Source organism: Alternaria incomplexa, assembly GCF_024043165.1.
Source record: "Alternaria incomplexa strain BMP 0042 chromosome Unknown scaffold_14, whole genome shotgun sequence".
Taxonomy (NCBI): Eukaryota; Fungi; Ascomycota; class Dothideomycetes; order Pleosporales; family Pleosporaceae; genus Alternaria; species Alternaria incomplexa.
The window spans coordinates 200,963-228,732 of NW_026249863.1; the positions used below are offsets into that span (position 1 = coordinate 200,963).

The 27,770-nt window shown below is 53.0% G+C and overlaps 11 protein-coding genes across 11 annotated transcripts; 6 read left to right on the forward strand and 5 right to left on the reverse strand.

The window, feature by feature from the left end:
* Positions 1-69: 69 nt before the first annotated feature.
* J4E90_008789 (uncharacterized protein) lies at positions 70-1,908 on the reverse strand (the record flags this gene model as incomplete). The annotated part of the gene is made up of 1 exon (XM_051438311.1): positions 70-1,908. The coding sequence occupies one exon, from the start codon at positions 1,906-1,908 to the stop codon at positions 70-72; it is 1,839 nt and encodes a 612-aa protein (XP_051287621.1).
* A 474-nt stretch (positions 1,909-2,382) lies between these two features.
* On the forward strand, positions 2,383-3,504 carry J4E90_008790 (uncharacterized protein; the record flags this gene model as incomplete). The annotated part of the gene is made up of 1 exon (XM_051438312.1): positions 2,383-3,504. The coding sequence occupies one exon, from the start codon at positions 2,383-2,385 to the stop codon at positions 3,502-3,504; it is 1,122 nt and encodes a 373-aa protein (XP_051287622.1).
* A 323-nt stretch (positions 3,505-3,827) lies between these two features.
* Positions 3,828-5,537, forward strand: J4E90_008791 (uncharacterized protein; the record flags this gene model as incomplete). Its single annotated transcript, XM_051438313.1, has 1 exon — positions 3,828-5,537. One exon carries the CDS (start codon positions 3,828-3,830, stop codon positions 5,535-5,537), a length of 1,710 nt encoding a protein of 569 aa, XP_051287623.1.
* Positions 5,538-6,224: 687 nt separating this feature from the next.
* J4E90_008792 (uncharacterized protein) lies at positions 6,225-7,710 on the forward strand (the record flags this gene model as incomplete). Its single annotated transcript, XM_051438314.1, has 2 exons — positions 6,225-6,446; positions 6,505-7,710. 2 exons carry the CDS (start codon positions 6,225-6,227, stop codon positions 7,708-7,710), a joined length of 1,428 nt encoding a protein of 475 aa, XP_051287624.1.
* A 353-nt stretch (positions 7,711-8,063) lies between these two features.
* Positions 8,064-10,505, forward strand: J4E90_008793 (uncharacterized protein; the record flags this gene model as incomplete). Its single annotated transcript, XM_051438315.1, has 1 exon — positions 8,064-10,505. The coding sequence occupies one exon, from the start codon at positions 8,064-8,066 to the stop codon at positions 10,503-10,505; it is 2,442 nt and encodes an 813-aa protein (XP_051287625.1).
* Positions 10,506-11,349: 844 nt separating this feature from the next.
* Positions 11,350-12,684, reverse strand: J4E90_008794 (uncharacterized protein; the record flags this gene model as incomplete). Its single annotated transcript, XM_051438316.1, has 1 exon — positions 11,350-12,684. The coding sequence occupies one exon, from the start codon at positions 12,682-12,684 to the stop codon at positions 11,350-11,352; it is 1,335 nt and encodes a 444-aa protein (XP_051287626.1).
* Positions 12,685-13,116: 432 nt separating this feature from the next.
* On the reverse strand, positions 13,117-14,679 carry J4E90_008795 (uncharacterized protein; the record flags this gene model as incomplete). The annotated part of the gene is made up of 1 exon (XM_051438317.1): positions 13,117-14,679. One exon carries the CDS (start codon positions 14,677-14,679, stop codon positions 13,117-13,119), a length of 1,563 nt encoding a protein of 520 aa, XP_051287627.1.
* Positions 14,680-15,698: 1,019 nt separating this feature from the next.
* J4E90_008796 (uncharacterized protein) lies at positions 15,699-17,441 on the reverse strand (the record flags this gene model as incomplete). Its single annotated transcript, XM_051438318.1, has 2 exons — positions 15,699-16,693; positions 16,949-17,441. 2 exons carry the CDS (start codon positions 17,439-17,441, stop codon positions 15,699-15,701), a joined length of 1,488 nt encoding a protein of 495 aa, XP_051287628.1.
* A 712-nt stretch (positions 17,442-18,153) lies between these two features.
* On the forward strand, positions 18,154-18,714 carry J4E90_008797 (uncharacterized protein; the record flags this gene model as incomplete). The annotated part of the gene is made up of 3 exons (XM_051438319.1): positions 18,154-18,213; positions 18,277-18,299; positions 18,345-18,714. 3 exons carry the CDS (start codon positions 18,154-18,156, stop codon positions 18,712-18,714), a joined length of 453 nt encoding a protein of 150 aa, XP_051287629.1.
* A 651-nt stretch (positions 18,715-19,365) lies between these two features.
* J4E90_008798 (uncharacterized protein) lies at positions 19,366-19,881 on the forward strand (the record flags this gene model as incomplete). Its single annotated transcript, XM_051438320.1, has 1 exon — positions 19,366-19,881. One exon carries the CDS (start codon positions 19,366-19,368, stop codon positions 19,879-19,881), a length of 516 nt encoding a protein of 171 aa, XP_051287630.1.
* A 359-nt stretch (positions 19,882-20,240) lies between these two features.
* On the reverse strand, positions 20,241-21,512 carry J4E90_008799 (uncharacterized protein; the record flags this gene model as incomplete). Its single annotated transcript, XM_051438321.1, has 1 exon — positions 20,241-21,512. The coding sequence occupies one exon, from the start codon at positions 21,510-21,512 to the stop codon at positions 20,241-20,243; it is 1,272 nt and encodes a 423-aa protein (XP_051287631.1).
* Between the last annotated feature and the right edge of the window lie 6,258 nt (positions 21,513-27,770).

The following is a 27,770-nucleotide window of genomic DNA, read 5'->3' on the forward strand; positions in this document are numbered from 1 at the left end:
GCGACATTCGTACTGGGGCCAAAGGTACCGGCTTAAACATCTCCGTATCCGATACTAATCCTGATCACCTCAGCTAACTCGCTTCGTCTTCTTCGCCAACATATCCCCCGCATCGTTCTCATCCCGCTTCCTCTTCGGTGACGGCCGCCTGCTCTTCTTCCCCTCAACATCCAAGGCCGCGTTCTTACCAACCTCAGTCGGGTCGTCAACCGCAACCGACTCATCCACCTGAAACTGCCTCAGCTCGTCCTCTGTCACATTCGGAACAAACAAAACACCGCCTGTCTTCCCTTCTAGAAGTCCTCTCATGTTCTTCCTCTCTGTAGCAACTTTGCTAACCCTGCCATCAAGCTTTCCACGGATGGATGACACGTCGCGCTGTGGTCTAGAGGGTGCATCAGCACCGTTCGCGTCTTTGAGCACCTTGCCTTCGAAAAAGGCGTTGAACGCTTCCATCACTGAGACTGGACCAGGGAGTTTGATGACGTGACCCGCATCGATAGTTGCGCGCAGCTTTCTGTGGAAGAGCGTCATCCAGGCGTCCTCCAGTGGAGTGTACGGGTACGCAGCCTTCTTGGTGCCGATTCCATGTTGCTTGAAAACGTCGGTGCGCCATTGTGTTATCGCGACGATCTGGGGCTTGGACTTCCAGTCGATGTCATCTTGCTCGACGTCGGTGTACGTGACGGTCTTGGACTCACCGGTCACGTTGTTATGGAGTTTGATCGTGAGCTTGTGGACAGACTTGTTGCCCGTCCGTGGGGCGTCGATGTTGCCGTCTACCACCTCCCATCCGCTAGCTTCATCCGAAGAGGAAGCAGGACTGGAGCTTCGCTCAGCTTTAGCGTCGACCTTGAGGTTATCGCGGCCGGTGCCTTTTGTCAATGTGTCTCCTGTGGCCGGCGGCTGGGTGGATGTCTTGGTAGACTTCTTTGGCGATGGCAAAGACTTTCCAGGCACCGCGGACTTGCCAGGCGAGGAGCCGAAGACAACTTTGAGTTCCTTCTTCTTCGTTGTCTTGAGCTTGGTTTGAACACCTTTCTTCTTGTCCTCCGTCGCAGAGTCAGATTCATCTCCGTCCTCGACGTTGTTGATGTAGTTCAGGTAGCCGTTGTGCTTGAAGTACTTTTCGTCCAGTACATTGTCGGTATCATCCGGCTCTCTCAAAGGTTTCGCATCGTCAGCAGGATCAGATGGGAAATCCGCCACCGAGTCTTCATCGCCTTCCTCGGGTACTTCGCCTGCGTGCGCCGTTGATGGCTCGTCTGTGGGCGTCTCTTCGATAAAGTCTTCGTCGAAGTCTGGATCGTTGCTTGACCGCCATCCCGAGTCTGTCTGGAAACCGGCGGTATCCCATGAGGGCTTATCTATGGATATCTCCTGGCTGAGGTTCTCGCCGAACGCTGGGTCGTTGATGGAGCGCCATCCGGACTTGGTCGGAAACCCGGCAGGGTCCCACAAAGACTTGTCGATGGGTTGCCATTCTGATGTAGGAGACGCCTCGAGCTGCCGAGGGGACGACTGCATCTCCTGCGGTAATATCAGCGCCTCCAGTTCCGCCAGGTCTTCCTCTTCGTCCACTGTATCATGGTGGTCGTCCATCTGAAACGGCCCCGCCTTCTCCTGCTCAGCGGTTTCCGTGGCGTCGAGGTCTTGGATATCGGAGAGGCGGCGTGTAGAGCGCGGGAGTGGACGATTGCGGTCGATTTTAGCCGTATGCGATGAGCGTGTAGGACTCTTAGTGGTATTATCGGTGTGGCTAAAAGCGTCAACGAGGCTACTGGTCGCGCTGTATCCTTCGGGCTCAGTGATCTCCTTTTGAAGGTCTCCCGCAGAGGCGCGAATCCCGGTATGGGGTGGAGACGACGGCGGATCCACGTCAAGATTTGCGGTTGGTGTCTGGCTCATGGTGTAGGTTGCGATTGTGGTTGGGGTGGAGCAGTTGCGCTGGTGGTGTGGTTTGCGGTCGGAGTAATGGGCAGTCCGAGTTGCAACGACTGTGAAGTTCAGTGATTTAGGGGGGTTGCGGCTGGGGTGATGGTGAACAGATACTCTGGTAGGTCATGCTCTATGCGAGTAGAACGCGGTGGACACTCCTTTGCAGTTTATGTCAGCAAGCCGAGCTCATACAGGGTTCTGGACATGCATCGGAGCTACCCGTTGACAGCACCGGTGTAGAGGTCACCCACCAGCTTGGCACTGTTTAAATGCCGCTGCTCGTGCTTAGTCTTAATCTCGACATCTTCTCGACGCGTCCGAACACGACCGCTGCACAGCGCCCCCTACGCTGTGCGCTCACACTTCGCTTGTACGCACCTCCGAGCACCGCATCCGCATCCAAAGACACCCGTTGCATGCGCTGAACAAAACTTCACAGACGCCATGGCCCCAGCCAGCAGCAAGAACCACCCCCCTTGGGCGACGACTGAGCAGACCTCTGCGCTGAGAGCCCACGTCGTCTTTCAGCGGCATAAAATGGTGGTACCTCCAAGGATCCTACCAGACGACGTTGAACGCGCCATTCAGATCCTGGATCAGCACGACCCGTCAACAGCGAAAGCGGATGCTAAAGGCCTCAAGCCAATTGATTACGCCAAATACGCGATCAACGACCACTTGCGGCCAATGGCTAACGCAGCTGGCATGCACAACCTCCATCAAGAAGGAATAAAGAAAGGCAAACTAGTTGGACTACTGACAGACTGGGATCTACAAAACGTCCCGCTTATGGCGGCTCTGCTACCGCGCTCGGACAAGGCCACTAAGCCCGTCGTCCCTAAACAGGTCGTTTCAATGCGAAAGAAAGCCGAAACGGAGCCAACGGAGTCGAAGAAACGCAAGGCTGTGCCAACTAAAGTCACAGCGGCGAAGAAGCCCCGGAACGATGGCAATGCTTCTCCAGGGGACCACGATGTCGAAATGGAGGACCGAAACGAACCAGATGGCGGCGATTCCCTCCCACAAACTGCTATCGAGGGCAGCACATCGACTCGAACACTCGCCCGGATGCGAACGCGTTCCCGTAGGCCTCGAGATGGCCAACCACATGCTACCGAGACGCACCTCGAAGCAGACAGGGGCATGGCTGCACTGTCGCTGAGGGAGTTTGGCGAAGACAAGGGCAATAGTACGGACGATGCATTGACCCACAACCGCGAAGGAGACGACAAGAGGCTCGAGACTGAGGCTGGAGAGGTGCAAGTGCCAGCTTCAGAGCGACATAGTACTAGAGGGCGAGCGAGTGGGCGCGGCAAGGGCAGCAAGAAGAAGACTGAGGAGCAGATCGCAGAGGAGGAAGAGCGAAAGATGCATAATGCACGGCGGCTCGGTCGCTACTCCGACCCTGTAGTCGCTGAGACCTTCCGCGTCCTGCACAAGACGGTCCTGGTTCCGATGCATGGCAAGATGCAGGAAGGAGTTGAACCAGTGCCGACTGATCAGCTGGGTATGCGGGAGTTAAGGGAGAGGCTCCTCGATGAGGCTAGGAGAAAGGACGCGAAGTAGAGGTGTGGATGGCTGGAGGAGCATCACCACCTCACTCATCATAAAAAGAACATCGAGAAGATGTTCTCGAACATTGCGGCTTGGGATTTCTTTGTTTGTCTAAAAGTATATAGGGCGCCGCGAAAAGCCATGCACTTCTTTCGATGTACTGACCCTCTCTTTGTCGCCGAGTTCCAGATTCCGGGACAAAGGGTTAAGAAACCTTTCTTATGTTCGGCGGCTGTATCAGCAATGGATTGCGTCTTCATACACAATTGATTGCGAACATCACGTCTCTTGCCACAAACGCATCTTCTCGTGCAAGCCGACAATCAGCTCTAGTGATGCCGCCGGAACGCCGTGCAAATGATGCCGATGATAATTCGCAAGATTCAACTAATGAGAGACGGTCAGGCTTACGAGACCGATCCAAGTTGAAAACGACAGCCCGCAACGACGATACCACCCAACCCTCGTCTCCAAGCAACAGGCCCACAGCATCCAATGTGGTCGAGCAGAACAATGGCGGAGCTGAGGCAGGAAGTACTGCAGCACCAATCAATAAAATACAAAAGAAAATTGAGAAAAAGCAAGACTCTCTTCAAGACAAACTTCAGAAGGCAAGGGAGGATGCAGAGGATAAGGACCAACAGGACGATGCAAAGAAACGCTCACAGGCACACCAAAAGCGTCGTGTTGCCACCGCATTGTATGAAGACTATCTTTACTATCAAACACCAGAGTACAGGAAGCAATACCGTGAAGATATCGATGCCGCCGTAAAGAAGAGGGCAGGACTAGCTTTTGCCAAAGGCCATGCCCCTGCAAAATTGGGGGATGACGAAACTTACGACAGCAAACTAAGGAGCGTCCTCAAGGACTTCGAAAAGAACGGAGTAGGTTTGCTCGATAATCTAGATTGGCGAAGCATGCCGCCCGATCAGTTACGTATGCGTATTCCAAGAGCGGAAAAATTCCCGGTGGGACTAGGAGAGCAGCTTGGAGGGGTGCCAATCGAACCTTACAACTTATTACTCGACACCGACGCCATCGAGAAGAAAAGAAAGGAGGTGGAAGACCAGAACAAAGATCCAAAGATGAGCGAATCTCACTCCGAACGACGGGCACGCGAGACAGGGCTCTCGGAAGGACTACCGACAGACGGTCATGCCAATGACACTTTATCAACATCCAGAGATCTTCGCAGAACGCGACTGGAGACTGGCTTGTTTATCTCAGCGGGCGAAACATGGGACGACTGGAAGACCTTGCACGAACGCGAAGCACCGGATGGGCTTTACGACGAACTGATCGAGGAGGAGATGCCAGATGATGACAGCGACTCTAGTGACGACGAGAACGACTTGTTTGCAATCAGTTACCGCGAATGTAGTGGTTTGGCAGGTTGTCCCCGAGGCAGTGGTAGTGGCGGTGGCGGTGATGATGGTGGGCATGATAGTAGTGATGATGACGACGATGGTGACAAGAGTAAAAAGAAAGACAACAGTGATCCAGTAGCACCAAGCAACCCTGCTGGTGGGCCACCAACTGGGTCCAAACCTCGACCCAAGGCGGCAGGCAAGAAAGCGGAAAAACATGACTACACGCAATACACCCGCGTACAACTACGTACAGCTATGAAATTTTGCAACGAAACACAGAGTGCTAAGCTTACTGAGGAACTTCACAAGCGTGCTGCGGAATACGACGACAACCCGAACAAACCTGGTGCTTTTCATCACTATATCCTCAAGGATAAGACAGTCGCAAATGGTCTTCAAAATGATATTACTAAACTGGGTAATACTTGGTCGGCTACCTATAAACAAAAACTCGATAACCAGAATAAGAAGGCCGGAAGAACCGTGCAGCAGCAAGAGGCCGATTCTGAGGAGGTGAACGGAGACGATGTGGGAATAGATCAGACTGGCGAACAAGTAGATATTGACATATCCGGAGAGAACTCTCCCGCGCCAACTCGGAAGAGCAAATCCAAGAAGGCATCTACATCTAAGAAGAAGAAGACGCGGTCAAAACGAGGAGGCAAGAAGTAGACCATCTCACTTATCTCTTCAATCTTGTGGGGAAAAGGACGACAAGAAGTGGCGTGGGCGTGTAGATGTAAACTTGGACTGAGGTAACAGCCGGTGCATAGCACGGGGATGGCTGCAATACTCTTCTCGCACTCGATCCCGCAGTTCTGCTAGAATAGATCAAACGTAGTATAGTTTTCATAATGTCAGCACGTTGTGCTTCTTCACAGTACGCGCTCTTCTTTGAGCAATCAGTTCGAGACACGGATTACGCCAAGAGCCGAGTAAAGCTCAAGTCCTGTTGTATCTGACTGCCACAGTGTTCCGCGACGCTGCTGCTCGTTTTGAAGCTTATACAAAGCATACGCTTTCGTGGCTCATACTGTTGTCGAACATTGATTGATGACGTACCCCCAATCCGGTTAGGGTTGCGCTGTGTAGGGTCAGAGCGGGACGTCGCACGTGAGGGACGCTTCACCTCCAGGGTTTGCTCGCAGCATGGTCACTCACCCTGGAGATACAGGTTCGGCAACTTCCATCGCAAGCGTATCATTGGCGCGACTCGCGTGCCGTTCCGCACACGACGCGACCCCAGTCACGATCCTTGGCGCACACCTCCGCAGCCCATCTTACTCCGCGCGCCCGCTCCCAACCCACGAAGACAGCGACTAGACGAAATCAAAGCGGTAGCGCACGACACCGCACACGATGGCGAATGATTACGAGAACTGGCCGGTGAACTCTGTAAATAAGCGATCCCTTCGACCGGTCCTCTTCGATCTTGGGATCGCGAATTTCAACGACGTACCCAAGGAGGCTCTTGTGGAAATGTTTCTCGACTTTGATAAGCGATACCATCCTCTGTCTCTGAGCGACCCTGATGATAGAAAGAAGGTGAACGACGCACAGAAGGCTGAGTTGAGACAAGAGGTGATCAGGCAAAAGGAGATTGCGAAGCTAAATAAGAAGAGCAAAAGAAGAGCAAAAGAAGGCAGAGCAAGAGAAGAAGCGTAGCGGGAACGCAGCAGCAAAGTTTGAAGAAGGACAGAAGACAGAGACGACCACGGTGAGGCATGCGGAGACTAAGGCCAACGCTCAAGAAGATGAAGCTACCCCGATCGACGGCGAAGCAGCGGATCGAGATCAAGACGGAGATGTGCGTATGGCGGGAGATGGGGATGCGGCAGAGGCAGTACCGTTGGTCGATCCGACGGCGGAGGCGGTCTCTAGTCCCGTCGACGGCGGGGGCAAGCGCAAGCGTCCTGCCACAGTGAGTCCATCTGACACCAAGCGGGCACGTACCGACCGACCGAAGACATCGTTAATCGTGAAGTTGAAGTTGCGGACTAAGGACGGAGTTGCGACTGGCGGCATGCAGACTGCGACACAAGTAAGTGAGACCGAGTGCGACAAGATCCTGGCTCTTGCTAACGACAATGCTCAGGGTCTTGGTGCTCGTAAGCGTTCGAGACAAGCTGCTGGGGACATGCGCACAGCAAACACCCGACGCACCCTTAAGAAGCCAGGTTCGAGGCTACAGCATGGCGTAGCATCTCCTCTTGAGCTCGCAAACCCCATGGAAGGCAGCAAGAACAACCCTGGCGATACAGGCGCTCAAGGAGTGGGCGATGTATCCGGCACCGTTCCTCCCACCAACGCACCCGAAAAGCTCCCGACCCGACACCATCCGCAATGTACCACCAGGAAGATGGCGAAAGCGCCAGGCGTGAGTGAAGACGCCGCTGCCGATGACACATCCGATGAAAACGAACGATTGTCCGAAGGGGATGCTGCATCCGACGCTGCATCGGCAGAGAACACCGAAGACACGCCTGGTCATACAGGGCCGATGCTACCTGAGGAAGAGTGGATTGACTATGATGACAACTCGATATCGCCATACGATGAGGTAGCGGCGCGGACTATAGTCGCAGAGAATAGTGGCAATCTAGGTTCTAGCCGTGATCCTAACCTCGTTATTGGCTTCAAGGGTACACACAGGGTCGACGGTTATATGCATATCCCTCTGCTCTATTGGGCGAAGCAGATGAATCCCGACACTCTGGATTCCGCACAGTTGGTGCTCTACAAAGTGCAGAAGAAAGAGTGGGAAAGGCAGGATGCACTCATGGCGGGAAAGCCGGCTCCGAAAAAAGTGGTCAAGCCCAAGCGGAAACGCTGGGCTGATGTGTAGTAAGGGCCTCGAATGGTCAACTTGGCAAAGCCTCTAGGCGGAAGTGACGACGGGTGCGTTTAGAGAGGGGAAGTGATCTCTTTGTTTGAAGGATGCCGTGCCAGCATGTGCTCGTTCCGGACGTCTGTACCTAGCGAGCATGTCTTTGTTCCATGGTAGTGTGAAATGCTCGCCGGAAATGGTAGATAGCTCTTTGTTTGTAGCAGCTGCTCGGCCAGTATGTTAGCATGATATTTACCCTGAACTTGATGCAACGACGGCGTTCAGTTCCCCACGATTTAGCATAATTGAATTCAGTCCTGAAACAAGCCACCCCACGTTTGCTGCGTTAAGCTCAAACTTGTCGCGACAAGATGACCAACGAGAACCAACAGAAGAACAGCAAAGATGGCAATTCGAGGAAGGAAAAGGGAAGAGAGGACAACACAGCTCGTAATAGGTCTGAGGATGTAGCCCCCAAGAATAAGTATATTCCAAAACTGATACTTGTCACCACGGAGCCAGGGGCAACCAGAGGCTCTCGAGTAAACACTCTGCGCGACACATGGGATAAGATAACCAAAGACCTGGAGCTCTGGCAGAAAGACCAGAAGAAGGATGAAGACATTGAGAAGGATCACGCTGCTGACTACAACTTCGAGGCGATCGAAGCGGACTATACAGCGAAGAATCAAGCTTATCGAGATGAGCTCGAAAATAATGGGCGGAGTGGAAGGGATCCGGATACGAAAGCAGCCAAGAGAGAGATGCTAATAGCAAGGGATAACTACAGGCAGGCTAAAAAATACAGAGATGACAAGAGGTTTGACAAAGCAAAACGTCAGAGAGACCATGAAGGGATGACGCGCGCTCAACAGATGGTCGAAGACTGGCTCTTCTACCAGGATGCCTCCAGGCGGCGGAGAAGGCTGATCTACTTGGACCCTGATAAGAGGAAAGAAGCTGAAGCAAAACGGTTGCGTCGTAGGCTTCAATATAAGCTCGAGAACTCAGGCACCGATAATGGCCATTATGACTGGCTGCATTCGTTGATGGAACTATATGACTCAAGAGACATTGGTGGCCGAAATTACAAACAAGGCTTGGAAAACCATCTCGGGAATCAGATCCCGAAAAGGACGAGGCAAAAGGCCACTCTGCCTCTTGTAGGGCCGGGCGAGCTTCACCTGTGGACACCAAGATACAGGCGTCGACTTGTTGGCTTGCGTCGCCCAGAGGAAGACGACACTGACAGTGATGATTCGGACGAGATCGAGCCGCATCGCTTTCAGCTGGATGAGGCGGCGGTCGAGGCCGAGCGGATGAAAACGGAGAAGAAGATCGATCGCGAGACGAAGAATCTTGTGTACAGTTCCCATGATGCAAGACGCCGAGACGAGATCGAAACCTACAAGAACAGCAGACCTAATACTTCGAATGTCCGAGAAGCAACGGTTTCCGGTAGGAGTATCGTCCAAGACAGGTGGGGTCAAATTCAGACGAAACAGGGCCTGTTCATCTCTGCACGTGAGAGCTCTTGGGATTGGCTGACCTCGTATGATTGCCTCGGGCCGGTGAAAACTGGTTGGTATCCTGAGACCAGCGCCGTTAGGGATGATCCGGAAGACTGGATAGAAGCAGATGATCTTGACAGCGAAAGTGATCGTGACAGCCAAGTTGACGCACCACAGGCTTCCGGAGATGAGCCTACGAATAACGAGACCGTACTCGAGAAGCCAGTAGGCGAAAGCCGAAAAGCTGGCAAAGCGACCATCGGTTACCCATACCCAGCCCGGGAGTTCTGGAGAGATTCGAAACCATTCAGATTGGGCGAACGCAAGTTCGTCACCACCGAGTGGGCGGAGGAAACGACCGGTCGCCGCGAACGACACACATACCGAAAGCTACAGCATGCCTCACCTGTCAACTCGCCCCCTCAATCTCCAGTGTTAGAGGAAATTTCAGATGCGACCATACCCATGGGCTTCCCCGAGACGGATACGCGAGCTGTCGCTCTAGAGCCAAGATCTCGCAGGAAAATCTGTCTTCTGAATCCCAATAGATGCCGGGCATTCTGGCCCCACTCGTTAAACGAGTGCTGGATACCATACTCAGAGCAACCGACGCGACCTGAAGAACCTGTGAAGTGGCCCATCCAGGGGATAGATGCACCCAAAGACGTGACCGAAGGGGGTCCGGATGGATACGTGCCGGCACTCGGTATGCCTGTTTACCGCTCTAGGCTATACGACCACTACGGACTGATGTTCCAGAGCACACCCAAGGACGAGGTCCCAGCGCGGCCCATATGGCCTAGGATTGGAATACGAGTGCCGTATGAACCCATGACGTTCGAAGACCTTCGTCTGTGCAGAGAAGATGGGGGCAAGGGTGAGATGGAGCCGGAGGCATCAAAATCTGCAGAGCTCGTGGAAGTTCCGGAATCATCCAGCCAAGGAGAGATAGGCAAGATTCTGGCTCCTGATGCGCATTTAAGAGGTGTCCATGAGGTCCGGTCGATGGCGGTGCCAATTATCGAGGAAGCGCAACGGCCGTGGGCAGATCCTGAAGAAGAGCCTGATGAAAATGACTCAGGCTCAGGCTCGGATGCGGAATCGGACGATGACGGTGATCTTTTCCATGAATCCTACGTGACAGGCTCCTTTCCAGGTGGCCTGCCAGCACCCGTACCACCGCCAACGGAAGCCTCAGGGACTGCCGCCCCGGATGAAACAGCTCCAGCAATTGTTGCCCCACCAGAAGCTGCTGTGCCTACAGAGGACGACCAAATGGATGATGGTGCCGAAGATCTGTAGACACAACACCACCGTATACCGGTTCAACCATATGTACGTAGATGTCGGTCTTTATCCATGATTATTCGTTGATTGTAGCAGGTATCGGGTGAAGCGTCATGAAGTTTGATCGGGTGAGGGAGCCTTGCTGGATTTCGTTCGTCGGTGCGCGGAGGGGACGCGTCGTCTTCGCGTTATCTAGGTGGCATGGTCTCGCTATCATGGAAGGAGAGGACTGGGAAAAATGTATCCATATCGCGAGGTATTCGGTAAGACATCGAAGCTCGCAGGATTGTGGCATCGGGCAATCGTTGACGTTTGTTGGCCGACGTGTAGCACTGAAGTTTGCAGTCGCGGTTTGAGGCCGGATTTGTGCTTAGTAATCAATCTGCGTCATAGCTCAAGCTTTTCAGCGAAACCCCATCCCTCCCCTCACACAGCCTCCCAGCATCAAGGACATCGACAGTATGTCCGGATAATCAACCGAAATTCGAGCAATTTAGCTGAATTACACGATAACATAGTGTGATGTTAGGGTTCAATGCACCCATTAATGACCCGTGGCAGAGTAAGTCGCACTTGTTTTTTATGGACCTTAACACCAGGAACCAGATTTGCCACTGTACACTCATGGATTCATTAAGTATCGATGTGTTCGAAAGATGTATTACTACAAGAGAGTGATGTCGATGTGCGCATATACTACGCGCGCGACAAACAGTCGACCATCACGCTCACCGCATTGAGGTGGCCTTAGCGAATACGCATAGCTCAGGACATGTCTGGAATGTCAAGCAGTTAGAGTGCTTCCTGAAGCTTTCATCGCAGTCCGAATGAATCGAAGATACAAGCACAGCTCCTCCACCTACACCCACATACTCCTCCCCAATCTGCAATCTCCTCTCTCGAGATACCTTGGATCCTCCCCTAAGTACTCCATCCTGTTCTCTCTGTAACGCTTCCCATTACTACCCTGCTCAAGCTTCCAACACTTCTCAATCTCTTCCCATACATCTTTAGCTCGGCGACCTATCTTGGGGGCCAGGATCTTAGCTTCCGCGATAGTAGGTGGAGCTTTCGGGTCTGCGGCCTGCCTGCTGTCCAACCAGTATAGATACGCATGGCGCGCCGATACCAACTCGCCAACAAGCCAAGAGTTTGGGTCGCGCGATGCACGGCCTGGCTGGACATGTATCTGGTATGTCTCATCTAGACGAGGGTTGGGTTGGATGCAGAGGGTGTTGTATGGTGGCTCACGGAAACCGAGGAACTCAATGATGCGCGGGTCGTTGATGAGAAGGAAGTCGACTGGCCCATTATCCATACTTGCTGCTACTTGGGTGACGTGGTTGTTGTTTCTGCGGTGCACGCACATGGCAACGATGCTGGCGCTCCCATAATAGTCGGCTTGGATTTCCTGGATATTCAAGACGGGAAAGGCTTCGAAACCATGGACTCGTACGACCGTGCAGGTGCCGTGAGGGTGTCTTTCGCATGCGACGCCTGCGGAAACGGATGGAGAAGGTGGTGGTACCGGCGATGTGGGTGAAGGCGACATCGCTGTCTTTGGCTCGGCATGTTCAATCGCAGAAGGAATCAAGATTCTCGGTGAAGGTATGCCTCCCATGGCGACATCAGGGTCTTGTGCGACTTCGAATCTGACTTTCTTTTGCAGTGCGTTGTCGGCAGCAGCATCTTCTCCCACAGACCTTTTAAGCCTGCCATGGGTCCCGATATCGTCGTGCGCTTCATCGACCTTCTCCGCCTCTTCTTTCTCCTCTTCCAATTCTTGGACCACCGGCAGCTTGTACGTCAACCTCTCTTCCCGATGATCATGCGCAGTCGCAAACTCGTTATACACCCTAACTACCTCGCGGTTGTCCAGCCTCTGGAGAATATCTTTGATTCTCTGCGACCACAATTCCAGCAAGTGCTTCTTCTGGCCGCCTCTCGTGAGAATCAAGCGCATAGTGTTGATGAGCTCGCTGGCCGCGGCTTCGGGCATGACAGCGAAGAGCCGAGGCTCAAAGACGGTAAGACTGCGCGACGTCGTGGGTGGCCTCTTCCGTCTGTATGTCTTGGGAGTCTGCATCGCATTTGTCTCAGGCGCAGTGGTGTTGACCGGTGGGGTAGGCGCGGGTGTGAAGAATTGCTGGGGGTCTGGCGTGTCGCTTTGCATTTTGGAGCCTTCGCTGCGCATACTGGCCTTTGTATATCAATGATCCGAGGTTTATTGGAAAAATCGTTGAGATGTGATGTTATTGAAATTCGCGTGGTGGTCGTTTGCGCGCAGGGCTGTTTTGTTTTGTCTCACTTTCGCTTGCGCTCTCACTCGCGACCTCCAAAACGAGAGAAAACATTGAAAGGACTATACACAGCACTACTTATTGATCCAACTCGAGCAACTGATACAATCGATAAGTGATATACCCACGAACATTCAGGCAACACTGTAGAAGTCAAAATAGCGACATCGTTATCGCATTTCACATCACATGAATTCGGGTCGCTTGTCGCCTCCGTAGAAGTCGATTCATACATTACACGTCTCCGCCATATGCCTCCACTACACATTAACATACAGGCCCCGTCATCCAACTCCTTTTGCCAAACACCTTACCCAAAGTGCGCCTCAACTGATACCGTGCTGCGCTTTCACCTGCGCTTCATACTCTGCAATAGCCCCATTGATCTCATTAACCATCTTCTCCCTTCTCAAAGCATCCGCTTCCGTCTCTGGGTCCTGAATATCTGGCACGGGCTTACCCGTGACATTCTTGAGGGCTTGCTTGGCGACAGCAACATTCCGAAAGTCCTCATCAAACGCATCTTGAGCATCACGAAGCTCCTTCCGTGCATCATCGGTGATGACCTCAAGTTGTGCAACAAGATTACGCGGCTGTTGCGTTGCGCGAGCGGCTGCCATCCGCATTGTAGCCATGCGCTCCCTTAGTCGAACGCCATACAACGCATTGCGACATGCTTGGAGCTTGACCCTGGCTTCAGCGAGGGCGTACTCTTCGGGACTGGATTCGCTACTGGTAGTCGCGGAGATCAGCAGAGCACGAAGTTCATCGGATGACTGTGGACGTGCTCGTTCGAGAGCTTGGAGTCGTGTCATCTCACGCAAGTCCTCGAAAGGCATGTTGAAGAAGTGGACACCAGTTTCCGTTCGTTTGTCGGCTGCACGCCAGTACAAGGGGCCAGGTGTTGTTCTTCCAACTGTGAGGTCAACTGCCAGGGGGCTATTGATCTCAGCAGCGATACCTTCCTCTTCTGGTATCAAGCCTGGTGAAGCATGGTGATTGACTTGGGGATTGGCGTCGTCATGACCAAACCCAGAAGCAGTGACACTAGCTTGCGAGTCATCGACATCCATCATTTGAACGTCTTGGTCGGATACTGGCTGCTTTTCCCGGTCACCAGCATCGTGCGCATCCGTGTCCTTTTCGGTCGACACTCGTCTATCATAAGTCTTGAGCCGTTCTAGAATGAAGCTGGTGTCGACAACGTCCTCCATCGCCACTAGGTCCCCTTCCCCGCCGCTCCTAACGACATCATTGACCGGTTCGTGCTTTCTGTTGTCACCGGCGTGCCCTTGAGGTATTGCTTCTCCGGTGGTCTCTTTGCCTGGATCAGCTACCGCGGAATCGGGGGTGTGTCCGACCGAAACGTCATCGGAGATGTCGTCTTCTTGAAGAGAAAGAGGTTCTGCGCTCTCCTCTTTCGCATTGTGACTCGCCGTAAGGCTGTTCGATCCGGTAGCCGGGACCCATACCTCAAAGCCGTATTTGTTTACACTCTTTACCAGAGGAGTAGTGGGTCCAGCTTCCGGTCGACCAGCCTTCTTCCGATGCGAACGTCTTGTTGGAGTCTCGGATGTACTGTCCTTCTTTCCATTGCGTCCTCCCTTCTCACGTATTTGGGGCTGGAAGTGTTTATCCCGGAGGTGATCGACAGTTTGTTCAGTGCCTTGACCTTGTGGCGCACGACTGTTCACGGAATTCGGTACGCGCTTAGTGGGAGGTTTTATGACTGTCTTGGCCCTGATAGTCTTGTGTCGTTTCGATTTGGGTTCGCTGAAGTTTGTAACAGGCAAATTTGTTTCACTGTTGCCGGGCTCATGCTTCTTAGCTGCTTGCTCCGGTGCTTTGTCACAAGACCTAGCTGCCGGGACGCTGCTCTCATTTCCCATATCAATAAATTTCCTATCGGTAATAGCAAGTTCCGATGCAGGAGTGCGAGGCTTCCCAGTCGAAGAGCTGGGATTGATGGCGGCTGGTTGAGAAAGTGATCGGCGGGGTGCTCTACCGTTGGTTTCCTTTGCGACGAGCTTTCATGCACCGTGACTTCCAACCTGAACGTCTCAATTTCGGAGTTTGTTGCGCTTACGAGAGGCAGAGAGGTTATGATCAGTACACAGGTGCGTACTGGAAGACTGGTGGTTCAGATAAGATGGCGAGCAATGTCGATGAGTTCCAAGAACCTTTGGTCATAGCGGCTCAACAACGAAATAGTGAATTTGCGTGCAGAAAATTTTCTGCACAGCCGATGCGGGCCGTAACAATATTGGATTCATCTCATGCATCGCAAGATGTCGTGAGCATTGTAAGCGGTCTTCGTCGCTGTCAGGCGTCTTCGAAGTCCACGCTTCGCTGGGAAGGAGGCAACGACACCCGCTTATGACGAGCATCCTGAGGCCTCAATGTAGTTGTCAGATGCGCGGTCTTGGAAGTATATCCCCGAAGGTAACTTGAGATGCGCGGTTGTGGTTGCAGTGGTGTTGTGAAGAATGATGACGTCATCATCACCGAAATTAGCGCCGATGTCGCGTACGCGACACGCGTGCTTGGACCCTGAACCACCAAACTTCACGATATCCGAAGAAGGCTACCTAGGTATGGTTGCCATCTCCAGAATCTGTCCAACATTTACCTCACTTTCATCAATATCCTTTGCCGCACGTGGTTACCTGTGAAGCATAGTTGCACGCCCAAGGTCTACACAAGCGATCACACACGACGTCATATCGGCCCGCAGTGCTTAGTATATCGAGGATTCATTACATTTTAATTTGTCCTCTTCAACGAAGACGTTCTACCCTCCAGCTAACAACCAGTGTCATACGCAAAGCTTTCTTGACTCCCTATCAAGTCTCAACACCATGGACTCGCGCCGAACCGTCTCATTCCGTCTCGAACCCACCAAGCCTTCCTAGCCCCGACGCACCCTTTTCTTCCTCTCGAACATCGTCTTCCGCTCCTCCGCATCCATCACACCAGTTCCTGCCGGTTTATACATGGGCATGGCAGTCTTGACGCCAGACTCCATCCATCGTGCCCACCGGTTGTGCAAGTCCACGATGCCGTGATTACGCACAAAGGTCTCTAGGTCATGAAGTACTGCTTGTTCGGCGGTAGCATCCTTGTCTTCCTCGGCGGCTCGACGACGCGTCCACACGAGATGCATATACTCTTGACGCTCAGCGTCTGTCGTCAGGATCTGGCCCATCTCTTCCATAACCTGTCGTAGACTCGGTCCGGCGGTACCAGTGGTGATGATAGTCGTCGGCCAGATCGGAACCCCAGTCTTTCGAAGCTTTGACTTGGGGGGCTGGGTATTGGCTTCAACTGGAGTGGGCTTGGCAGGTCGCTTTCCAAGCTGCTTCTGAGACGGTCGTGAGACTTTCTTCAGGGTACCTTGCGAGCGCTTGCCCTTCACAGGGAGAGACTCCCCAAAGTCTCCGTCTTCTTTGTCATCGTCGGCCTCTTCGCTGCTGTCTTCGAAGTCTTCGCTGTCCTCTTCAGGCTCTTTTTCCGACCGGTTCTCGACTTGTCCCTCTATACCTCCCTCGTCATCTATACCCGAGAGACCAAAGAGCTCAGGATCTCCATCTCCTTCATTATCATCCTCCAAACGGGATGAGCCCAAGAAATCCGATGGGCCCGCCTCCGTGGCCTGAGCAGCCTCGATCTCGGCCTGGCGACGCCGGACCAAGGCTGCAAGGTCTTCAGACCCGGGCTTGCGTGTTCCGGTCGATGTAGAGTCGCCAGCAGTCTGGCCCGCAACCTCTTCCTCTGCATCGCTCCAATGCCCTTCGACGTCCTCTGGCTGTAGTAGTGTATGACCACCGATACGCATAGGACGTGTCATCGTTGTCGGGGCGGACAGAAATGCCTGGTTTGGAACGCGACGGGAATTCTTGGAAGCTGGTGCGCCAGGGAGTACGAACTGATGCCTCGGTGGGGTGCCCTGTGGGGTCGTCGATGGTTGTAGAGTCGTTGGCGTCGTCGATGGCGGCGGTACGTATACTGCTCGTTGACGTCCAGAAATCGGGTTCTTTGGCGTTGTTGCTAGACGTCTAAGGCGTTCAGCTTATTAGAGGCCAGTGATTGCTATCACGAGGGGACTGACTTCAGGGGCGATGCGCAAACGACCAAATAGTAAAGAACGCAATTGCTTACCATTATCAGCTTGAGCAGCAAGCTCGTCCTGCTTCTGCATCGCACGCATAGTCACAGCTGCTCGCCTGTTCAGCTCTTCAAGTCCCGCATGGCGCCCCCATACAAGTCGACAGGTTTTCCAAGCATTCCTTCGCATCTGGAGGTCCTCGTCGGTGTCCTCTTCACCCATGTTGTCCGGCATTGGGCCAGCAGGTTCCAACTTCCAGATCGGTATCATCATGGGAAGCTGCGTGAAACTGATGACTATTTTTCCGTCCTTCTCAACAAACATGCGAAGGATATCGGAGTTCTCGATGAGAATGGTGTCGGTGTCAATGTTGCCGGTGCATGACATCACGACCCTGATGACCTTCGTGGTGAAACCCTTGGACGGTGGGCTCTTAGCGATCCTGGTGATTGTAGCGGTCGCACTGTGAACGTGCACAGGGCCATGTTGCTTGTCAATGTTCATGTCGAGGAAAGGCGTTTCTACCGGAACCTCCTGAGTGGACATGGTTACTGTTGTACGGGCAGCGTAGAGCAAAGATGGCTGCACGAACGAGTGGTAAGAATTGATAGTGGTCTTTGGACTACATGGGGGCCAGTGCTCCAATGTATGGTGGGGTGGTGGAGAGATTGCTCTCGCACCGTCAAGTGTAAGGTGGTTTGCGTCTTTCATTGAGTACCCTGCACACTTTTTTGGGTCGTAGAGCACTTGACGATCTGTTCAGGAACTAGCAACATCGGTACCTGGAGTCCCAGGGGTCATGAGCGCTTCGCACTTCATACTCGCATCACCCCCGGATACAGTCCCGTCTAATGGTGTGACTTATTCATCGCTTGCGCTATCGACCACCAGCAAACAGACACTGTTTCTCGACATCACCCTTCACAACGCCGTCAATCGAGGTCATTCCATGAGCATGCGCGATTCCACGAGCTTCTTTCAGCTACCACAACCCAGCGAAGACTAAGCAAAGCGTGTCCAAATGATCAGCTTGACGTTGCGCGGTTTCACCGAAATGGAATACACTCAACAGCCGAAAGTCTTCCGGCCCAGCTGGTACACCATCCCAGCGATCTTTTCCACGATTCAGTCGTACACTTCGGCAGTGGAGTGGTTCTACTATCTGACCTTTATCTCGCACATACTATGCAAGTCTGACTCGGCCCATATAGCCAAAGCCCACCTCATCTCCTTTCTGCGCGCTCGTCCACACATCCAGATGTGGCACGAAGCTTTGCTCTCCGAGATGTACGACGAGGACGAACCAAATCTACCGTCGGTACTGGAAGGTACGAATCTCTTGCATCCCTTGATACAGAGATTTCGCGAGTATTGCACGCAGAGATTCTCGTTGATGACGAGAGGGTATGTCTTCGTTGCGCGATGCGTGGTAATTGACTTCATCTACAGGCGCTTGGACAAGGCGCAGAAGGCAGCTGAGCTGGCGAAAGATGCGCAGACCAGGAAAGTGCTGGAAGAGCAGGGTGTGGCTGTGCAGCAGCGCGAGCAGGCCCGACGAGCTTTCGAGGCTTCTTGTCTCCGCTTTGGTAGTATCGGGAAAGATGTGCCTGCTGCCGGTCAAATTGGTGTTCTCGATCTTGCCGCTCTCTTAGCTGTGTTGTCGTTGCAATCGCCCTTTGATCTACCCGTCACGCCCGAACCTGGGTTTGCTGCAACTGTAGCGCCTGTTCAGCAGGTATCATGGCTGAAGGGTCTTGCGCGCAGTTTGGCTCAGCTTGCAGTAGAGGTCACTCCATCCTACACTCACTTGGCAGCGTAGTCCTGTTGTACGACAAACTTTGGCACAACTGCGTGCGCAATCATTAACTACCTTTGATGTTTTGCTCGTATAGAACAATAGAATGAGGTTAGACAATGAGGCCGAACAAGCAATAGTCAACTCATCACAAGGTAAGTGCAAGTATTTAACGGACTGGCGAATTACCTTCTCTTTTGCTTCGCAAATTCCTTCTATACTTATATATATATATTGCATTTAAATCTCTTGCTACTTGGCTAATCAGTCAGGTGCTGCTTTTGTTCGTCACTACCGACCCGTCACACTCCTTGCCTTACAAGAAGATGAAGTTTGCGACATCTTGCTTTGAGACCTCCGCAGTCGCTCCGCGGGAGTCACGACCCTTGAGAAGCTCACTCAATTCACCGATTCGATCATTGTGGCCCTACCTTGGCGATGTGAATGAGAGCCTTCTTCGCCGCTTATATCGACCGAGAACGGTTCACGATCTGACTCTTGTTCTACTCAACCAATTTCACTCTTGAGTTCAGAGCCTATAGACCCCTTATAAACGGCCCTTTACCTTCTACCACTTTAACCACTATCAGAAGCTTTCAACAGAACGTCACATTCAACAGCCAACCGCACCGAAAACACACACAATCGATTTCAACGGTAACACTGGTTGAGACAATGAACACACACACGTCCTGTTACACCAACAGTATCCTCCAAAGACTCAAGGAGATCATTGGTCTCAACGACTTCTTACTGTACGGCAGCATCATCACCCGAGTCTTCCGATGCAACATCAGCGGGTCCGGCTCTTCACCAGCACTGTTTCGCATGCTCAACCCCAACTCAGATGCGATCTTCCTCCACAACGAGATTGCAGTCATGACGAAGACTGCGATAGAAAAATATAACCTTCCGGAATTTGAGGACGAGAAGAATGGCGCGAACTCTTCGCGCTATTCTGCGAGCGCAGATGATAGCTACGGGCACCTGCTGTTTGATGTCGTAGATCAGTTCGCGGGTACGGAAGGAACGCGACCAGCTGAGGCGCATACCGCGCGATCTCAGGTCATGCGGTGTGTGGAGATGGTGCACCAAGAGCATCAGAAGATCGAGCAGGCAGTCGACGATGTTGCGGCGGTGCTTGCATCAATGGGGGTGGATACCATGGCGACGGATGCAATGGAGTTCTGACTCAGCTTTAGGGTGCGAAGGGTGAAGACCAGAGATAACATACACGTGCCAATGGTTAAAATGCATCAGGTTATAGCAGCGGGAAGACGATATACACATTGCAGTTCATCAAGTATATCTGGCATGCATGGCCTGGAGGCACACAAATCATTTTTTCAGTCAGCATTGATCATCACGAATACATTGTGCGAGTGTTCAAAGAGTGTATATATGAATTGTCGAGACTTACAAGGGACCAGCCCCAGCTCACAACTAGCTAATGATCATCAAGGTGAGACTTACGGACGACCAGCGCCCAGCTCACCACCAGCACCCACAGACCAGACACCACCACACCACATCTCCGCCGCCACAACCACTCACTCCTTCTTGACCACCTTCTTGGCTGTCACCGGCACCCGACCCTTCATGTAGAAGTCAGCTCCAAATCTCTCCACCTCCTTGGTGAGACTTGAGTGACTCCTCAAAGGCCGAGCGCCGGCCGTACCCGCGAGAATCTTGCCGCCGAAGGTCTGGTTGAACGCCTCAACGAAGGCCTTCCACCCCTTGGTGGGCTTGCCGGCGGTGAGGTTGGCGAGGATCCACTTGCGCTCCTCCGCCACGTAGGCCTGCACGACCTCACGGAACCGGACGCTGGTGTTGCGCCGGATTTGCTGAACAGTGCGCTTGTTCAGCGCCGTGATGGCCTCCTGCGAAGCCCAGTTGCGCGGGGGCGGGTTGGCGAAGATGCGCTTCTTGCCGTTCTTGTCGAGGAGCTTGACGACCAGCTTGTGCTTCTGGTCGAACGCGGTGCCGTCAGCGAGAAGCTCGAACCGGCCGGGGACGAACTGAGTGAACTCAGGATTGGCCTTGAAGTTGTCGTCGTCGGCGTAGTCGGTGGCGTAGGCGCCCCAGGTGACGTTGCGGAACAATTCTGGCTTGGTGGTGTCTTTGACGTCGCCAGCGACGTCGCCCACGTCCGAGTCGTAGTACTCGTTGCCGGCCTTGGCGGCAGTGGCGATGAGTGCTGCGTGGTCAGCCCTCTTCGGGTCCAGGATGCGCTTGTTGCGCTTCATGGTGGGCGCGGAGATGGGCAGAGGAGGTTGGGCGGTCTGCTTCATGCGACGTTTGGGCGGCATGATGTCGGCCTCGGAGTCGTTGTCATCCTCAGACTGAGTGACGAGTTGATCGATCTTGCGCTTATGGCCAGCGCCAGCAATGGGGGTGGGTGAAGAAGGATGAAGGGCGGATTGGATGCAACGTAGTTTGAGCTTGAGACCTGAGCGACCAGACTCTGCGTTGGGGGGGCCGACAGCCTGGCTCACGGGGATGGGAGTGGAGTCGATCGCGGTGGTGTTCTTGGGGCGCCTGAGCTTGAGCTTGAGCAGACGAGGTTTGCCAGAGCTGTAAGAAGCAGACGGAGAAGGAGCGCCGGTGGAGCGAGTGCCGAAGGTGTGGCCAGCACGAGCAGCTCCCATGGGTACATCGATCGGTGAGGCCTGCTCAACCGAAGGGAGGATGACGGAAGGTGACCTTGTGGGAGTCGTAAAGGGATCTCTGGGACGAGTGTGACGAAGTCCAGCCAAGATGGTGGCAGCTTCAAGCATGCCGGGTGAGACCAGCTCGACCGAGGGCAGAGTAGAGGAAGACATGATAATGGAAAGGTATCGTAAAGAGTAATGGGTATCGTAAAGATCGAAAGATGGAAGTAAGAAGCTGAGTGCTGAAGAATGTATGGTAACGTGCGGTAAACTGAGAAAGTCGTAATGAGAAGATAGAAGAAGCTGGGCAGTCTGACGATAGATTCTGCCAAGGAGGAGGGCAGTTTAAGTATGAGGACTACTGTCGACGGCTGCGACTGTTTCTCATTAAGCTGCTATTGTCTCGAGGTGAGCTGCACAAATTTCTGCCGTCTTGTCCCAATCGGGTGGTGAAGACTGGTAATTCCTAATGCGAGTCGTAGTGAAGACGCAAGAACGACCCATTTTGAGCGCGTTCACTTCGCGGAACAATAGGATTGTGCTGAGAAGCGGTTAAGACGGGACAAGTTGAGGTGACCTGCGATAGTTCCAGACGTCAGAGAGCCATCTGATAGCCAAATATGGCTTTCTCAGCACATCAATACTGGACTCCTCCATTGTGATCGGGCGTTCATGAGACTCATTGTTTCGGTCATGATAGCTCTTGGTGCTGCCTCTTGTTCCGGGGTCTTGCTCCCATCAGACCCTTTCACCTTCACTTGGTCGCGGCGTTCCCCTTGGTGTGGATGGTGCGAACATTGTAGTTTTTGCCAGCCAGGACGCATAGCGTTCCTTGCCGTATCGCGTCCATACCTCTTCAGATCACTCTTTTTAAATGAGTCGCGCAATTCCGTATGAATAGAGTAAGGTGGTGTAGTGGGCGCAGCTCGTACGTGACGATATCCATGGATATGCTGATGGCTCGTGTGCACGCTAGTGCTGGATGTGGTTAGCGTGGCTGATGACATTATCCATCGGATATCTCGTTTGGCAGCTCTAGCACCCATGAACGCATCTGCTCACCCTGTCGACGTGGCTGTCAGCGTTCACATCCTTAGAAACAATGCGATCGCAAAGCCCGCAATGGTTCCAGATGATTGCCTGGGACAATGCCCGAGTAGCGATGCGGACCGAAGTTCTGTAAAATTGACAATGGCGCATGCAGGACGCGACGCGTCAAGGCAGCAGCTTTGCATTTGTCTTTGCATTACCCATGAGTATAGTTACTGCTCTCACACCTTTACTTTTCCAGATTAGATGCTGTATTTTTGTCAGTCGTAATGGCTAGTTCACCATCTATCGACGTCGCCATCACTTCTTCGCCCGACGTTTTCGACATCGACGGATCCACCGATCTGAACATCCGCCTCAGTCTCACGCTTCGTCACGACAAACCGATTACATTGTACAAACGTGAAACGAGCCTCTTCGACGGCAAGATACTTCATGATGGCGGGCTCACGTTCACCGATGTCGAGACTGGCGAACGCGTGCCACGCAGCACCTTGAATCTTTGCTATTTCTCTAGCGAGAGGTTTTCATGGACGACTAGAAGCCAATACGTTACACTGTATCCAGGGAAACAACATGTCATTCACACCGGCTTTACACCTCTAAGTACAAGCGGACGCGAGAAAACGGATCCAGGAGAATCGTGGGTGAGGTCGTTGAAGTTCGCCGGTTTCAAAGATGGGCAGACATGTATAATGGGCATCAGTGAGAACGCTTTTCTCAAGGACTGGTTTGAGGGAACAGTCTGGGAGCTACTAGGATGGCAGATGCTGGGTTGGGCGCCGACGACAGTTCACACGCACATCAGCTATAGGGTTGTTGAGTCATCGGTTGTCACGATCAAGCGACTTGAGGCTGATGATGATATCCGCCTCGAGGACGTACTCTCTGTGAAACCGACTGATTGAGCTATCATCTAGTTCAGCAAGTCGTAGCTGAATGCTTAAACCACACCCAAACGCTGGTCTCTAACCGCTCGACCAATACAACCCGTGTCTTTCTGCTCTACTCAGCTCTATCTTGAACGTGATGCTCTCATACGCGGCTCTCACACCCTATATCTGTACCGATCTTTCCTCTCAACGCCAATCACCTCCGCAAAGGTCGTCTTCAGGTCTCTAGTCATAGTGTACACGATCTCTTCCAATCGTGCAATGCGTATGGGGACATCGCGCCAGTCTACACGCCGACGGAGCTCCCCAGTCTCGACGTCTTTGACTAGTTCGTTTAATAATGCAGCATTCAACTTGTAAAACCCCACGAAATGCCGCGCATGCGCAAAATGCGCAAGCTCATGCAGCATTGTCCTTACCAAGTCGTTCATATGGACGAAACGGCGTGGATCGCGATCGTCACGTAAACGTAACTGTATGTTCAACGGGATGATCTCGGTTGTGGTTTTCCCATAACGATCTATGCCGTATTGCTTTTGAGTCAGGGACTTGCCATGGCAGGAAGAGTACTGCGAGAGCTCATGCAGCATTGGGACAGTCCAGCCATGCCGACGCATGATAGGTCCGACGATGTAGGCACATCGTCGCAGGAGGTAGAGGGCGTAGGATCGGTGAGGCAGGCCATCGAGTGTCGTGTAGCTATAGAAGGAGCTATCTAGGCCGCGTTGGGGTGGCAGATGGTCTAGTCGATGGAACATGGTTGAGCTGATGCTGTGAAGGCTTTACACCTGGGTTTGGTCGGACTTTACATTCTTTGAGACGAAGCAAAGGCCGTAAGCAGAGAGCGAGAAGGCGAACTTGGCAGCTGGTGAATCACATGCGCAACCGGCCTCAGCTGGTCCCTATCCCCTTCCTGCTTGTATCCAGTGAGCATTCATTCAAAAGCTATCAAAACAGTGACGTTATCGTGAAAGGGGACTACAAGAGCCGCATGGAAATGAAAAGTATCGGTGCACATACGAGACACTAGTAGTGAGACTCGCATTTCTCTCCAGCGAAGGTTGTCTCAACGGGCATGGCCCTACACAAGACATTGTGTACAACATATGGGTATCAGTATGCGCTCACAATGTCTATAAGCGACAACGTAGAGCAATGGCTATGAACACAGCCACGATAGTCAACAAAGGGCCTCCAGTTATTCGTACGGCTTTGTTCACTCCATGCACTTCACAATGATGTTGCTCGTGCTCAGCCCAAACCGCCAAAGCACAGTTGAAAGAGAAGTGAATATCTGTACTTGATGCAAGCTAGACAATCTACTGCAAGTACAAATTGACGACGTACCAATTACTGGAAGTTTCCAAATACATCGCTGGATTGGAGATGAAGAAGCTAACCATAGCTAAGGTGACCTTCACACAGTGAAACGCCTAGACACGCCAGCGACCATCAAAAGAATCGAGAATAGCCATCTTAGAAACTCCCAGGTCCTTGCCTTAGCGAGAAAAATAATCCGCTGTCTTCCACGGAGAGTTCGCGAGACATCTCTTTTTGAATGAAGTGCGGGACAAATTCGAGCCCGAGACCTGGCCGTGCGAACTCATGCGATCAAAGCTGGAGCTTCTCGATTTGCAAGATCATCATCGGATCGAGTGTGTACACCCGGGAACAGCGTTGACCCGAAGCAAATGACCTCAGTATCTGAGGACGCCCGGTATCGTGTCTGTCTCTGCGTGACCCCAGCGCTCGTATCGGGTATCGAAGACACCGCATGGCCGCAAGACCCCACCTCATCTGAGGAGGCGCAGGACTAAAAGCTTGTACTACTGGAAGTAAGAGGCCCCTTTGCTGATGTCTCGGATCAGTTGAAGGCTTTGCACAACGGCGTACTCATGAGTCCGGCCGTGATACTCGTCGAGGCGATTCCAGAGGACATGGGTTTGGATGTGGAGACACGGTAGGACCATGTGAATGCCGTTCATCGCATAATTGGAAGGCTGGGGTAAGGCTGTAGGAGATGGAAGTCGAGAGCCTATGTCGCATTGTGACGTTGCCGCCGGGTAGTAGTGCCTTCGAAGGCAAGGATGGACCGTCGTTGTGCACTCCCGTTCTCGCATTGGTAGCGCATTACTACAATCATTAGACTGTCGGTAACATACTTCCATCCCACAATCATCTCCAACGGCGAAATCTCGCGGCTATTGCTCACAACCCTCACTACGCGCATTAACTTCATCCTCAAGCACAAGGCTCTGATCCGTCCCAGCTGGTGATACTCATACTCCAGTGGTACAGTTTCAATGTTGCCTACAGGGCTACCCTGGCCAACGATGGTAATCCGTCTTCAGGGAAAGGTACGTAACACGCCTGTGAAGAGGGGTTACCTGGACATGCGGCGGTACCTGGATACTGCTTACATCGCGGGAAGTGGCAGTGCTGCGATAAGAGGGGTGTCGTCGTAAGCAAGTAGCCGTTGGGGGATGGAGGAAATGAGCCTGACGATAATGTGCGGGAATTTTCCTGGACTCCTCCAGTAGTTATCATGGGTACCGTAAAGACACCACGGTAAAGGTTAGGTTTTTCGATAGATCAACCGTTGATCTACCGAACAGGCTGACCCAAACCCTACGATTTGGGTCAACTCCACGATGCTGACCCGTTTTGACAGTTCCCAATTCCTCTCTTGGGATCGGGTGCTGAGACTCCGAAATTTGCTCCGTTGAGCTGGCCTCGTTGGAGTCACAATAGCGCCGAGCGAGAACATGAAGCACGGTACGTGTTCAATGGTACTCGGTAGCTTTCGGTCCTCGGAGGCTAGCAGGACATCGCCCTGAAAAGCAAACACCCAATGGACTTAGAATCAGCGGCGTGCAGCATTGCGCCACTGTGAGCCAACGAAGGGTCTGCGGGTGCGGCGTCGCCTCGCTTTTCTGGAACAGCGGCAGCGAACAACGTAGCCCGGCTGCCAAAGTACGCCCTCCACAACAAGCGCGGAAGCAAGCGCGAAAAGAGGGTCCGCGCAACATACTGACATAATGGCACCCCTTCGCTGCGAAAAAGCAATAATGGTTGCATGTCGTTGTACGTAAGTTGGACGAATTCGTCACAGTAAGCGCCAAGCTGGAGCGTTGGGTATCAGCTGCAAAACGGCATCTTCCTGTTACGTGGACAGAAACGTAGCGGGTATCGGAGTCTTAGCGATATGCAAACAGTTTCAACCGCCATCGAAGATGTCTGGTAGGAAAGGGGAAGCTCCAATGGGCGAGCAGACAACCTGGTGCTTACGCGCGGGCCTCTCTCGACTCGGCACATGCCCAGGTGTGCAGCTCTTCTCGCGTGGACTGCACCCACTTATGATTGGCAGTCAGATAACACCTATGATGTCGCTCGCCTGAACGGTGTGTAGGGCTGCGCACGAGTCCTCTTTCAACGTGATTGACATGAAGATAGACAAGTTGAGAGTTGTCGAACACCCGGCTGATGCCGAATCGCACTAGCGCCTTGGCGTCGCGTGGTGCCCAGCCGCTGGGGACACCTTCGAATCGCGACTTGTGGAGAAGGGGTCCGCTCTGTTCCCACGACACCATGCCCTTTTGTAACACTACGCTGTCGACGATCCTCATGTCACAGCGCGCGCCCAGGCTAAGGCCCTCACTGTCGGACGCATCCTCAGGCTCAGATCTTTGCCGGGCAGAAGGACCGACTCAACCCTGTTTCCGCGGGGAAAGAAAAGCAAGGAGAATCTCAGAAACAACAATGTGTCAACGGCATCGCTGTACAGCCTATATGGAGCTTCATTTATGTGAGGAAGCCACAGACAGATGGAGAGCTCATCCCGTGCGCATAGTCAGCTACGACCCGTTGGCAATCTCCACAGCAGGTCTCAGCGAGAAAAGGCCGCCGCCGGGTCATCGCGGCTCGCGTACAGCTAAAGATCCGGTCTAAAAGCTACCCGCACATCTCCTGGAGCCACAGTTATTCTGCTCACCAAACGTTTAGTGGAAGTTGATCTTGTCCAATTTCTGAGGTCTCCACCTGTATTCGACTTGCCTCGGCGACTTCTAACGGTCTTGAGCAGCTGCATGCGTTGATGATGACTGATCTGCAGATTTTCAGGGCCATACTGCTTCTGCTCGCTTTCTAGCAACGCAGCTGCGCGACCATCAAGTCTACGGAGTAGGAACCAAGCATGTCAAGTGGCAGAGCCGTCTTGCTGACTGCGACGGAGGATATAGCGTCCTGTCAAATTCATGGGGTTGACACTAGGGTTCCGGCCCGGGCCTCAACCAATTCAAACTCAGCACATGAAAGCTCCTTTCCAGACGGCTCGCGATGGTGTTCGTGCCGTCAATTTCTAAAGCTTCGTACTTTGGCGAGGTAGAAATGAAAAAGCGCATTGCGTGCGCAAGTTCGTCTCTAGGTCCGCCCCGTGCGTCTCTAGCTGCAGCCTGCGAACGCGAAGGATGATCATGGTTTTGCCTAC